Source organism: Protopterus annectens, chromosome 6.part1, assembly GCF_019279795.1.
Source record: "Protopterus annectens isolate FY-2018-M chromosome 6.part1, PAN1.0, whole genome shotgun sequence".
Lineage (NCBI taxonomy): Eukaryota > Metazoa > Chordata > Ceratodontiformes > Protopteridae > Protopterus > Protopterus annectens.
Window position 1 is genome coordinate 282,030,072 of NC_056738.1, and position 14,566 is coordinate 282,044,637.

At 37.0% G+C, this 14,566-nt stretch overlaps 1 protein-coding gene across 2 annotated transcripts in view; it reads right to left on the bottom strand.

The window, feature by feature from the left end:
* ERBB4 (erb-b2 receptor tyrosine kinase 4) overlaps nucleotides 1-14,566 on the bottom strand; it is a 4,056,904-nt gene that overhangs the window by 1,421,639 nt on the left and 2,620,699 nt on the right. For both annotated transcript variants that reach the window (XM_044075709.1, XM_044075708.1), the window contains exon 7: nucleotides 2,880-3,021. In XM_044075709.1, the coding sequence (XP_043931644.1) occupies nucleotides 2,880-3,021 (142 nt within the window). The remainder of the gene's footprint in view (nucleotides 1-2,879; nucleotides 3,022-14,566) is intronic.

A 14,566-nucleotide genomic window follows, 5' to 3' on the forward strand; every position in this document is an offset into this window, starting at 1 on the left:
CATTTTGTTTCATTGCTTACTAGAAGACTGTTATTTAAAACACATTCTAACAAGTGGTGCTGTATTATATAACGAATATAATGTAATACAATCAAGAAGGTGAATCAAAGAACACATACATATATGCATGTCCCTAAAAATGTGTGCAAGTTGCCTGTGATTTAAAAACAAACCAAAGGTAAATGTAATCCTCCACTGGCCAGATGCATTTTCTTTGAATGTGAGTTTTAATGTTGTTTCAATGAATGTGAGTTTCAAGGACAGAGAAATTTACTGCTCATGCTAAGTCTATTTTCATTGTGAGATAGTATTGTTTATTTAGCAAATGGCTCAGTGTTTGTGCTATTTTATTTCAATTTCTGTAATTATTGTAGAAGCAAATAAGAACACAGTATGCAGGCTGACAGGTTTGAACAGTGTTTATGGTAACTGAGAAGAAATAGTTAAGTAATGGAACACTGGAGTGGCTGGGGAGGGGGCTGCTGCTGGAGCAGCAGGGGGTTACAGACTATCCATTCAAGTAAAACAAAGCTCATCCCTGTCCATATTCAAATGCAACTTGGATCTAAGGATAGGTAATAGAATACTCCAGGATTGCCCATCATGCACTAATGGGTAGAGGCAGTTCCTAAATGCTGCATCCCTTACGTGGGTCCCTTCAAATTATCTATGGTATGATCAGTTATTTTCACTAGGGCTAATGTACAATTATCAGCCATTGGACAGGTAAGACCAATCAGGAAATGTTAATTCAAGCACCAAAAGAGAAAATGGCTAAGCTTAAAATGTCCTCTAAGGGAACCTTTGTTGTGGTAGTAAATAGTTTTTAAAAAATTGCCATTTTTAGATCACTAAGTGCCCCTCTCACCCACCTCCCCCCAGTCTTCAGCAGCTTCAGGCACCTATGCACATGAGAACTGATAAAATGCTGAAGACTCATGTATCTTAAACCTAACTGAGCATACAAACTACTAGGAGTTATTATTTTCTCATTTATAGACTGCAACTTATCTAGGTTTGGCATACTAGGAGGTTTTAATATTATACAGCTCGAGCAAAGAACAGTGATTAGACAACACCAGAGTTGGATACCATCAGTTAATAAACACACCCACAGATGTTGTAAGCATTACTATGGCAGCCAACATTTTTTGCCAGCTACAAACCAAAATGCACAGTAACTACATTTAATAAGGTACCCTGCATACTGTGAGCTACATACCAAAATGCACAGAAACTACATTTAATAAGGTACCCTGCATACTATGAGCTACATACCAAAATGCACAGTAACAACATTTAATAAGGTACCCTGCATACTGTGAGCTGCATACCAAAATGCACAGTAACTACATTTAATAAGGTACCCTGCATAATGTAAGCTGCATACCAAAATGCACAGTAACTACATTTAATAAGGTACCCTGCATACTGTGAGCTGCATACCAAAATGCACAGTAACTACATTTAATAAGGTACCCTGCATAATGTGAGCTGCATACCAAAATGCACAGTAACTACATTTAATAAGGTACCCTGCATACTGTGAGCTGCATACCAAAATGCACAGTAACTACATTTAATAAGGTACCCTGCATAATGTAAGCTGCATACCAAAATGCACAGTAACTACATTTAATAAGGTACCCTGCATAATGGGAGCTGCATACCAAAATGCACAGTAACTACATTTAATAAGGTACCCTGCATACTGTGAGCTGCATACCAAAATGCACAGTAACTACATTTAATAAGGTATCCTGCATACTGTGAGCTACATACCAAAATGCACAGTAACTGCATTTATTAAGGTACCCTGCATAATGTGAACTGCATACCAAAATGCACACTTACTACATTTAATAAGGTACCCTGCATACTGTGATCAGTGACCATCTTCACGGTTTTGTCATCTATAACTATAACTCACCCCTTGGTCAAGGTACATGTAAAAGTGTCAGAAACTCAAAAATGTTTTCCTAAAGAAGCAGATATGCATTCCAAATCTGAATGTTACTATAATGACTTTGATAGAGGTGCAACTCACCAGACTTACAGATTTTGGCTCTGTTCATCAGGTCAACAGCACAAGTATGACAGGAATTAAGGAACTCTTACCTTGGTATTGCTATGTTTTTGTCCTCAATGAGAAAGTAAAAGAGTTAAATAAAATGATATGCTTTACCAGCAGCATAGAGGAATGCAACACACTCTGCCCCTCCAGGAGTTTCCGCTTGCAGTGAGGGATAAATCAAATGCCTGGATCCAAAGCTTTTAGCTTTCTACCAAGTGTACCCTTAGAGAAAGACTTCCAGGTGATAGTTTTGAGAGATATTTTCACTGTGAACTATATCTCTGTACTTTGAAACATAGAGGATCTTCACACAAAATATATTTTTCACTTCTTCAGATCTACTTATTCAGTTCTGGCAGTTACTTTATCCACTCTGTCACTAAGCTGTTGAAGGCTACATACAAAACATACAGGCATAATAAATCTTGCTTTCTGAACTTTGAAGCTCATAACATGCAAATTACTTTAGCTACCTCAGAATACTTAAAGGATGTACCCATATGCAATACAGGTAGTTGTACTGACAAGTTCATCATGAAATGACTGACCACATATGTGCTAATGTTATTCCTGGTGTGCCGAAAATCATAGAGATGAAAAAGAATACAGGTAAAAATTAATGTTCTACTTGAGAGCTCCCTCTATTCCAGACATTTACAAATTAGCAAACAAAGAAGGTCACGACCTTCTTATTACATAAACAAGGAGTATAACTTTAATAGACTATTTGATTAAGACTTGCAAGTTATGACTAAATTAGGAAATAATCTGTGAAACAAAAGAAGGCATACTGCAGCAGACTTACGTGGACATTTCTTGACACAGAATGCTCCATATGTGTATTTGGCCTTTGGATTATGTTCAAGTTGGAAAGTAGTGGGATTGTAAACAAATGGCTGTGGGCACTGGGTGACACATGCTCCACTATCATTGAAGTTTGTGCAGGCCTGTGAAAGCAAAACAACTTATTGTTAGAGACAAATATGGTACTAACTCAATGAAAACTCTACCATTAAGAGGCACAGAATGAATTAATGAACCCAGTCAATGATTATTTTGGGGCATTATGTACCACATGCTTTTTTTAATCTGGAAGTAAACAATCAGATGTTCACAAAGAATGTCTGTTTAGTAAAACAGACATCACAGCTTAAACATTTTAGCTGTTTTTGACAACAGTACATATACGACAGCTTGTTACTTACTTCTAAAGGCCTTTCATGCAAAACTCATTGGGTTGATAGCAGCTCATTTAAATAAATACATTGGGAACAAAGATATATACCAATGAAACATAGTTTTTTGGAAGAAATACATCACATTATCATGAACACAAAATATATATATATTATTGTTATGTGCACAATGCTGATAATGAGATATATTTTGCAAGAGGATCTATTTACTTCACAAAGTTGATGATTAGTCAATTGATTTTGAATAGGCTAAAAATAACGACATTAACTAAAAATCTATCTTCCTTAAAAAAGAACAAAAAAACCCCCATTTTTGATGGAGTGGTAGCATTTCACCCTTCACCTCCAAGTGAAAGACACATCCAGCACTCCTCATTTAATCAAATAACTCTAAGCATGCGCATGATCATGGAAACAGAGCATACCACTTTATGAAAGTTGTAATACAGTGTATGGTTCTTAATGTCAGTTTTATTTACCTGACCAGCAGAAAGCTGACATTTTGATTATAAACTTTCAGAACTGGAACTACATTACTCTTGCTGTTGTAGACACTTGAAGAAAGTTATTGGGGGGATCAGACTGCAGACACACACAATAGTGGTATAACAGGCACATCTCAATGAAAATAATAATAAAATATCCTGTGATTTAAATAATGTGTCCAAAGCCGTGTGCTTATATAACAGTACACACATTTATAAGCTTAACAATAGATTTTATAACAATGAATTTCATCACTGTAACTTACATATTTTTAAAACTTTGCATTACATGTAAGGATATTGCCATGGTATATATATCATATAAGGATTTAATGTAACTGCAGTTTTGTTAAGGAATATAATGAAATAGATCATAATACTTGGTCAGCTGTGGACTTCATTGACAATGCATACCCACACTGCTCACTAGTTTACTGTACACTGTAACATAATATGCATATAAAAGAGAGAATTATGAGTTTCCTATGTTCCTCACTTGTCATCAAAATTCATACTCTAAATAAGGCAAAAATCAAGTATTTCTCAAGAATTTAGGAACACAAAGAAATGCTATTTTCTGAACATGAATTTCAGTCACTGCAAACACATTATGAAAATAGGATGACAATTACAAACTTCTGCAAGTGTGATTTTTTTTTCTCAGATTGTGTGCATTTATAATCCGTTATAATCCTACTGATATCTTGTGTTTTTTTCCTTACATCGTATGCCTTTATAAGTTTTAATACTACTGAAATGCTGTGATGCACTAACTGGGATAAGTTGTACTTAGCATGCTAGAAGGGGTAGGAAGCAGAACCAGGTGTGAGAAGCTTAGAGAAGATAAAAGGACTCTCTGGATTACAGAGAAAAATAACATACGACTCAGATGGAATATCAGACAGAGCACTCAAAAATGTGGCAATCCCCCTGGCAAAACAATTTGTAGAGATCTCTTCTCGATCTCTAGCCATTCAGGAGATAAATCGATAAAATACTTTGAGCCAGATGTAAGGAATGTGATGGATGCGCTACAAAGTCTAAGGCTTGAGGCTTTTCTAACGTGCAGATGGCTTCAATAGCCAAAGCAGCATGGCTTCCCCTGCCAAGAAAAGCTGTCAAATCATCCTTCTACCATTCAAACATATCATACAAAACCTTTAAATATACAAACAGCAGACATACCTGAATATACTTTTACATCCATTAGTAATTTACAACACAATGTAGAACTTTCTGAAATGAATGCTCATCGTACCAGCTAATGAAGGTAGAAAACACAATATGACTCACTGCTAGAATCCACTACAAAAGAAAAATAAAACAACATAAACAATGCATTTTATTGTATATGTTTAACCTCAGTACCATGCAAATACGTGGATTCATCTTGATATAACCCACACTTATATATACATTATAGTCAGAGACTAAACTAATTTCAGAAATAGTAAGGCAGCAATGTATTCTATTCTTCAATGTTTCTGACATCAGACAGTCCATAACTCATCTGTCAGTGTGACTGATCTTCAAAATTGAAATAATGTGTTTTAACACATGCTGCATTGATGTAAAACTATTCTTCTTGCTGGGAATATACTAGTTGTTGAAGTGAAATTTTGTAGAAAGTAGAGATTTAGGTTATCAAATATGGACATCTTATAGATAAATACTAACTTTTACTAAAAGATGGAAAGGCAGAAATGGTGAACCAATACTCTTTAAAAAAAGGCATTTTTAACCTTTTTTTTTTCCATGCTACTTTCTGATCATCAGCCCTCTCTCATTCACTTAAACTGCCCATTCTCTATCAAAATGGTGTGGGGTGGCCAGGAAACAACATCATTTGGACAGTCATCATGAATGTTTCATCTTTTGTTGTTCACACACTATCCCCCGTATCCCCCCCCCCCCACCCAGTGCAGAGGCTGTTTTTTCCTTTCTTTAAGGTTATATCCACCCAATAGCCATGTATCAAGAACAAGTGGGGCTTTTTACAATCTCCACTGGGAAATTGGCAATGAAGATATATAGATATATATATATGGGTTCACTACACATTACCGAAAACCCATAATCCCGACGCCCAGAATACTTAATGCCCACAAGCTCGAGAGTTCACATTACCGATGCCCACAATACCGTAATGGTGATACACTGACTACAGCTGCTGAGTATAACACTACCGTACATGTCATTAGTAAGTAAGGAAAATAGTGCACTACCTAATATATTAACAATGGTATTTCCACGTTAACAGACCCGCAAGTATAAAAGTGGGTGTAACAGAAAGTAAGCTGTTCAACGGCTGATGTTGCAGTGATGGCAAACCCAACCTATGATACACCTGGTAGTGTTGGTGTGCTCTATCCATGCCTCAGATTACAAAAATGTAAGGAGGTGCTCATTATAGATGGGTACGTTTATCACCTAGAACGCAAGACTGGTAGCAAGCATTACTGGTGTTGTAAATTTAAAAGAAGCAACACATGCAAGGGTTGAACAGTCACTGATTCACTCTCTGAGGGTAAATTGTTGAAGAAATCTATGCCGCATAATCAAGCGGGTGATCCGTTCGAAGTAGAACGCTACAGCGTTTGTGGATCACTCCACGAGATGGCTGCTATATCCAGGAATGCTCCCTGTTTACTAGTGGAGGATGTGGTAGCATCCACCTCGCTAGCTTGTGTTCCAAGCCCTCCAAATAGGAAGGCAATGCTTCAGCAAATACGGCGAGTTAGGTGTAAGACTGCAGGTGTGGTTCACATACCTAATTTGAAACTGGGGAAACTAAATGTAAGTAAATTCCCCTTACAAACAGGTGAAATTGTTGTCAAATGGGCGGGCTTAGGTACACGTCATTGTTTTTAGTACAGTTAATAATCTAAATGATCTAAGTGTAGCAACAACTTGGATGATGGATGGAACATACTTCTGTAAGGGCGCTATTTGTCATCAATTATACAGTATTCATGGCATAGCTAAGTGTTGTGGCTCTAGTAAGTCTATTCCGCTTATTTATGTTCTAATGTCCAAAAAGTCACTTCGTGCATATAATATGTTGTGGCACTGTGTATTACATCTGTTTGCTTGCCAAGAATTAAACCTGTCACTACAATATATCATGTGTGACTACGAAGTAGCAGCCATTAAACGTATTAGGCTTAACTTCACTGATGTTACTGCAAAGGGTTACCTTTTTCACTTTGGCATGAATGTGTGGCGAAAAGTGCAACAGTTAGGGTTAGGATCACTTTACAACAGATGCCATGGGTTCCAGTTATCTGTTAAATCTTTGACTGGACTTGCATTCCTTGATGAGTCGGAAGTAATACCAATGTTCACTGTTGAAGGGGTCATTTCCTGAAGAGGGTAGAGAATTAATAAAGTATTTTACAGACTGGTATGTACTCGTTCGGGTCAGGAAATTTACTACTAGGTCAACTGCCATTAGTAGGTTTCCACCCTTATTCCCTGTGACATTTTGGAACATTTCTGAGAAGAATAGACTCTTTCTGCCATGCACCCAGAACTCAGTGGAGGAGTGGCACCGGCGGTTGAAATGTTTACTTGGAGATAGGGCTACAGATCTCTCTGTATTAATGACGTGCCTTAGTAGAGAACAGAATAGAGTGGATAGCCTTCATGAGCAATTAGCAGCTAGATGTCCACTCTCTCCCAAATGTAGGCATGTTGTAGAAAGACAGCAAATTTTCAATGGCTATTAGACAATAAAGCTGATTATTTGACCCTAGAGTTCGTGAGATGTTTTGCAAGGCTACTTAAAATGTGAGATGTTATAGCTGCATATTAGGTATTATACTGCCGTTGTTCCAGTATCTGTTTGTATTTTGTGACGTTATTACACTGTATTAGGCTGTTGTTATGTTACATCAGTGTTAAAGTAAAGTATGTTAGGGTCAAGAGATCGTGTTCAGATGTTACGGTGATATGGGTTTGTTGTAATTAACTGTTTTCCATCGTATGACATCTTAGGGCGATGTTGTGCAAACAGCAATGTGGTTTGGTGTTGGCTTATCACATGAATGGCTCGTCATTGCTGTTGTGCCATGGATTTCGAGATTTGGGGCACTCAATATTGTGGGCGTAGGTAATGTGAAATCTCGAGCTTGTGGGCATTAGGTATTCTAGGCTCGGTATTCTGGGCGTCGGGATTATGTGTTTTCGGTAATGTGTAGTGAACCCATATATATATATATATATATATATATATATATATATATATATATATATATATATATATATGTAAAAATGTTGACATGTACATGGAAGGCAAGACAGCACCACCAGGTACAAATAAGTAAGCAAAAGTCAGAAAAAGTGTAGTGAACCAACCAATAAATCAATCCTGCCAAACGGGCCCCAATGGCTCGAACAGAACAACGTCAGGAAACTCAGCTCAGGAAATCTGCTGAAACACAGTGATATATCCAAAAATGCACCAACAGTCAAGTACCAGCCGATTGATGAAAACACAGGTTTAATTCCACAATACACAGGTATCGACAATACACCGGTTTCCACAATACACAGGTTTAGCGCTTTCATCTACACCAGGTAGACTTCTTCAGAACCAATTAACACTAATTACATCAGCTTATTTAAAGCAGTTTTGGCGCCAAAAATTCCATATAATACATAATAAAAGATACCTCTCCCTAAAAAGTTAAAAATAGCAATTCTACTTGTGTTTAAAACAAATAAAGCTTGTAATGACCCACTAACCTTAGGCAAATACAATAGATGTTATGTATGAATAGATATATGAATATGTATAAATAAATAAATAAGTATGTAGTAATTATTACAATTTACTATATACAAAAAAGGCAATATGGTTAAAATGGATTGTAATATTTATAATATATATAAGGAATATGTAAGGAAATTACCAAACACAATAAGGGGGTAAATTGTGTATGTAAATAATGTTAGCCACGGTCCAATAGTAAAAAAGGTTTAATACTAATACTATCGTTTAGACCTGGCCATGAAGTGGCATCGCACAAAATCTGCCATTTAGTTTCAAGGCAGGACAATCCTACCTTCCAATTACCCCCATACTCGCTCACCCCTATTTGGTCAATAATTAAAAATGTAAAACTGTGATGGGAACCTTTTTCACTAATGTGTTTACTTAATGCATTATTCGTGTCAACTTTTTTAATTTTGTACAAGTGTTCATATATGCGGGTTTTTAGCTTTCTTTCTGTCTTCCCAATATAATATGCTTGACAGCAGGAACAAATAGCCAAATAAACCACCCGCATAGAATTGCAGTTTCCTTTCTTACCATAACATATAGTACTGTTCTTGTTACATAGTTTAATAATGTTCCTCTCATTTATGTATTGGCAATACCTACAGCTACCACATTTGTGAGTGTGCTCATCTTTGGATTTACTCAAATCCTTTTTCTTTCCCCCCTCAACGATCCTCTTAATATTGACTGAAGTTTTGAACACACTAGTTGGATGAGTCCCCAATACTGAAGCAGTGTCCTCAGAACTTAAAAATATATCCCAATGTCTGTTCAAAATCTCCTTAACTAAGTTGGAAAAAGGGTTGAACATAATAACGCACACATTCGTTCTATCACCAATCAATTGCTTTTGGATGTTCTTCCCTACAAATGTGCCTCCTAACAGGGGAATATACTTGTTTCCCCATGATCTGATGACATATTGGGTTACATCTGTCACCATCTCTGAAGGGTATCCTCTGGCCAAAAACATATTGGAAACTGTGTCCATCTGTTCCTCCATATCCTGTCTCGTGGAACACATTCTAGCGACCCGAATGCATTGTCCTTTAAGAACATTGCGAAAAATGTGAGGGGGATGACAGCTGCCAAATTGTATATAATCATTTGAGAAGGTGGATTTCCTGAAAATTTTAGACTGAAAACCATCATTCGTGTTACTAATATAGGTGTCTAAATAAGGTATACCAACCTTCTCCACCTTGTGTGTAAATCTTAAAAAATTAGTAGTACTGTTAATGTATGCTATAAAATTGGGTATGTCTTCTGTTGGCCCCTTCCAGATGATAAATAAATCATCCAAAAAATGCGTGTAAAGAGCGATGTGTTTAAAGAATTCACTAGACTTAACATATACATCCTCCCACTCTAGCATAACAAGATTTGCAAAAATGGGGGCACAAGACGCCCCCATCGCAACTCCTCGAATTTGTTTGAAGTATTCCCCTTGAAACTGGATATAATTGTGTGAGAGGACAAGTCCCATCATATCCAATATCAAACAAATTTTATCCCATGTAAGGTCAGAGTATTTCCTTAAGCTATTTTCAAAATATTCAAGACCTGTTGTGTAGGGAATACAGGAGAACAAATCCTGAACATCTATCGTGAGAAATGTTATGTCACGTGACCATATGTCCCGTTTTAAAGTACTCAAAAAGTCCCAACAGTCCTTAGTTAAGTGTGAAACTTTATTGTAGATGTGTTTGCACCAAAAATCTATTGCTACCCCTAAGTTAAATGTTTTTGACCTTGAACCAGAAATAATAGGTCTAAAGGGGGGGGTTTTCAACACTTTTGTGGATTTTAGGTATCCCTACTATTCTAGCCATTACAGGATGTTCAGTTCTAATGAATCCATATTCCTCATTTGTGATACGGTTGTCTAAAAGATATTCCTCTATTGTTAAATCTATTCTATGATAGCCAATATTAATCTGATTGAGGGATATCTCTTCATAATTGCCAGAATTAAACAGAATGTCTTGAATAGCTTTACAATATACGTTTGTGTCATATACCACCAAACCACCCCCTTTGTCCGGTTTCATAATTCTTATTTCACTGTTGGCAACAATCTGGTCCAAGCACAAGTAGAATTGCTATTTTTAACTTTTTAGGGAGAGGTATCTTTTATTATGTATTATATGGAATTTTTGGCGCCAAAACTGCTTTAAATAAGCTGATGTAATTAGTGTTAATTGGTTCTGAAGATGTCTACCTGGTGTAGATGAAAGCGCTAAACCTGTGTATTGTGGAAACCGGTGTATTGTGGATACCTGTGTATTGTGGAATTAAACCTGTGTTTTCATCAATCGGCTGGTACTTGACTGTTGGTGCATTTTTGGATATATCACTGTGTTTCAGCAGATTTCCTGAGCTGAGTTTCCTGACGTTGTTCTGTTCGAGCCATTGGGGCCCTTTTGGCAGGATTGATTTATTGGTTGGTTCACTACACTTTTTCTGAGTTGTACTGATGGCTGAATCGGGTTCCTTGTGTGCTTCATTGAGCAGAGCGGAATTTCAGGTGCTGCGTGCGGAGGTTACGTCGCTTCAGGACGACGTCAGCAAGTTGCTGCAGTTGGTTTCATCTCTTACCAGACCAGTGGTGGAGGCCGTGGATTTGGATTCGGCTCCACCGGGTCTGGATATTCATCCGGTTACTACTAACTCCGTTACATCTGCTATTTTGACGCCACCCATTGTGGAGAGAGTTGATAGTCAAAATAGCATACCAAATGGACAAATAATTAGAAATTCGGTGGAAACGCCATGGTTGCATTTAAATGTGGACAACAAAGAAGCTGATACTCAGCTTTTGGACGATGCAGAGTTTACTTTTGATTTCAGTCTCTTTCACGCCCGTGAAGAGATGCTTCGTATGGGCGCTAAGCCGAAGTAGAGGGAAAAGATGAGGACATATTCCGCTATGGTAAACAAAGGGGGTGATCAGCGTAAAGGTACTGTAATAAACAATATATCCAGCCCTTGTGTTAGGACTAAGACTCAAAACAAAAAGGGCAATACAATCTCTAATAGCCATACTAGTAATGGCAACTATAATAAAAACAGTGGACTTTATGCTAATGATGTTATGAAGAACTTTTTGTATGATGACTTTGATTTCTGTTACAATAGTGACATAAGAGCTAGATGTGATGACAGGAATGTGAAGTTAAATAATGACTCATTAAAGTCCAAAATTTATTTATTAGGTAAAAAACTCCTTCAGATCAAGGGTGCTAAAATTGACAATGGATATCTTGAGAAATGTCTGTTTTTAAAAATTGTGCCTAAAGGGCTAAGATTTTTTAAACTTCCACTGGGGATATTATACAGTGAGACAGTTATGTTTGAATTTAACAATTTATTTGATTTTTTTGGGTTTGAATACATTAAACTGCTTATGAAATTTAATGATGAGAAAATAGAGGGCCTACTTACGGAAATTGGGCAGTTACATCTAGAAATTACTCAGGACCCCGATTTTGACTCCTGGCAAGAATTGTTTGAAAAGCAGTTTAGAGTGGCCAAAACCAAGGCATATGATATATACAATAGGAAGCTGGACAAACTGGAAAGGGACCTAAAAGCTTACAAGTCTCATAGGGCATACATTTGGCCACATTCAACCCAGAACAGGATGAGAGCTAGTGAGCCAAATCATGGGTGGGAAAGGGGTGGAAATAGAAGAAGAGAGGAAGACGAAAATTTTCAGAGGGGAAGATTCCATCAGGCCCCCATATTTCGCAAAAGGAGACAGTGAGTCAAGGGGAAATTCCCCCCAATTGTAGGGACACACATGATTTATCGGTCATCCAACAATACGTAGTTAGTGAAGGATGTGCGAGTGACAAATACACACTAAACGCTGTGGCAGGTAATGTTAATAAAGTTTTTGTTTACACTTTTAAAGGCTTCAAAGTGTACAATTTTACTGATGTGTACATTTCACAAGATTTTTTTAGTTTGTTTAGTAAGGGAATGAAGTTTATTCCTTCTGCCAAGTTTAATCTGTTCGACACCATCAAGGAAGTTAAGTTGTATTGTCGCAGGATCCAATTAGCACTGCAGTTCAAAGACACGGTTAGGGACGATGTACCTAAAACATTAGTGAGAAAAAGTACTTATATCCCTACAACTAATGTACAAATCAGTAATTATGAGCGTATGGGTCTGTAAGGACATTTATCATTTGTACGAAAATATCCGGAGAGATGTTGGTTATTTTTCACTTTTTTGTGACAATCTAACTAAGGGAGAGAGAGAGTGCTTGGACCAGATTGTTGCCAACAGTGAAATCAGAATTATGAAACCGGACAAAGGGGGTGGTTTGGTGGTATATGACACAAACGTATATTGTAAAGCTATTCAAGACATTCTGTTTAATTCTGGCAATTATGAAGAGATATCCCTCAATCAGATTAATATTGGCTATCATAGAATAGATTTAACAATAGAGGAATATCTTTTAGACAACCGTATCACAAATGAGGAATATGGATTCATTAGAACTGAACATCCTGTAATGGCTAGAATAGTAGGGATACCTAAAATCCACAAAAGTGTTGAAACCCCCCCCTTTAGACCTATTATTTCTGGTTCAAGATCAAAAACATTTAACTTAGGGGTAGCAATAGATTTTTGGTGCAAACACATCTACAATAAAGTTCCACACTTAACTAAGGACTCTTGGGACTTTTTGAGTACTTTAAAACGGGACATATGGTCACGTGACATAACATTTCTCACGATAGATGTTCAGGATTTGTTATCCTGTATTCCCTACACAACAGGTCTTGAATATTTTGAAAATAGCTTAAGGAAATACTCTGACCTTACATGGGATAAAATTTGTTTGATATTGGATATGATGGGACTTGTCCTCTCACACAATTATATCCAGTTTCAAGGGGAATACTTCAAACAAATTCGAGGAGTTGCGATGGGGGCGTCTTGTGCCCCCATTTTTGCAAATCTTGTTATGCTAGAGTGGGAGGACGTATATGTTAAGTCTAGTGAATTCTTTAAACACATCGCTCTTTACACGCGTTTTTTGGATGATTTATTTATCATCTGGAAGGGGCCAACAGAAGACATACCCAATTTTATAGCATACATTAACAGTACTACTAATTTTTTAAGATTTACACACAAGGTGGAGAAGGTTGGTATACCTTATTTAGACACCTATATTAGTAACACGAATGATGGCTTTCAGTCTAAAATTTTCAGGAAATCCACCTTCTCAAATGATTATATACAATTTGGCAGCTGTCATCCCCCTCACATTTTTCGCAATGTTCTTAAGGGACAATGCATTCGGGTCACTAGAATGTGTTCCACGAGACAGGATATGGAGGAACAGATGGACACAGTTTCCAATATGTTTTTGGCCAGAGGATACCCTTCAGAGATGGTGACAGATGTAACCCAATATGTCATCAGATCATGGGGAAACAAGTATATTCCCCTGTTAGGAGGCACATTTGTAGGGAAGAACATCCAAAAGCAAGTGATTGGTGATAGAACGAACGTGTGCGTTATTATGTTCAACCCTTTTTCCAACTTAGTTAAGGAGATTTTGAACAGACATTGGGATATATTTTTAAGTTCTGAGGACACTGCTTCAGTATTGGGGACTCATCCAACTAGTGTGTTCAAAACTTCAGTCAATATTAAGAGGATCGTTGAGGGGGGAAAGAAAAAGGATTTGAGTAAATCCAAAGATGAGCACACTCACAAATGTGGTAGCTGTAGGTATTGCCAATACATAAATGAGAGGAACATTATTAAACTATGTAACAAGAACAGTACTATATGTTATGGTAAGAAAGGAAACTGCAATTCTATGCGGGTGGTTTATTTGGCTATTTGTTCCTGCTGTCAAGCATATTATATTGGGAAGACAGAAAGAAAGCTAAAAACCCACATATATGAACACTTGTACAAAATTAAAAAAGTTGACACGAATAATGCATTAAGTAAACACATTAGTGAAAAAGGTTCCCATCACAGTTTTACATTT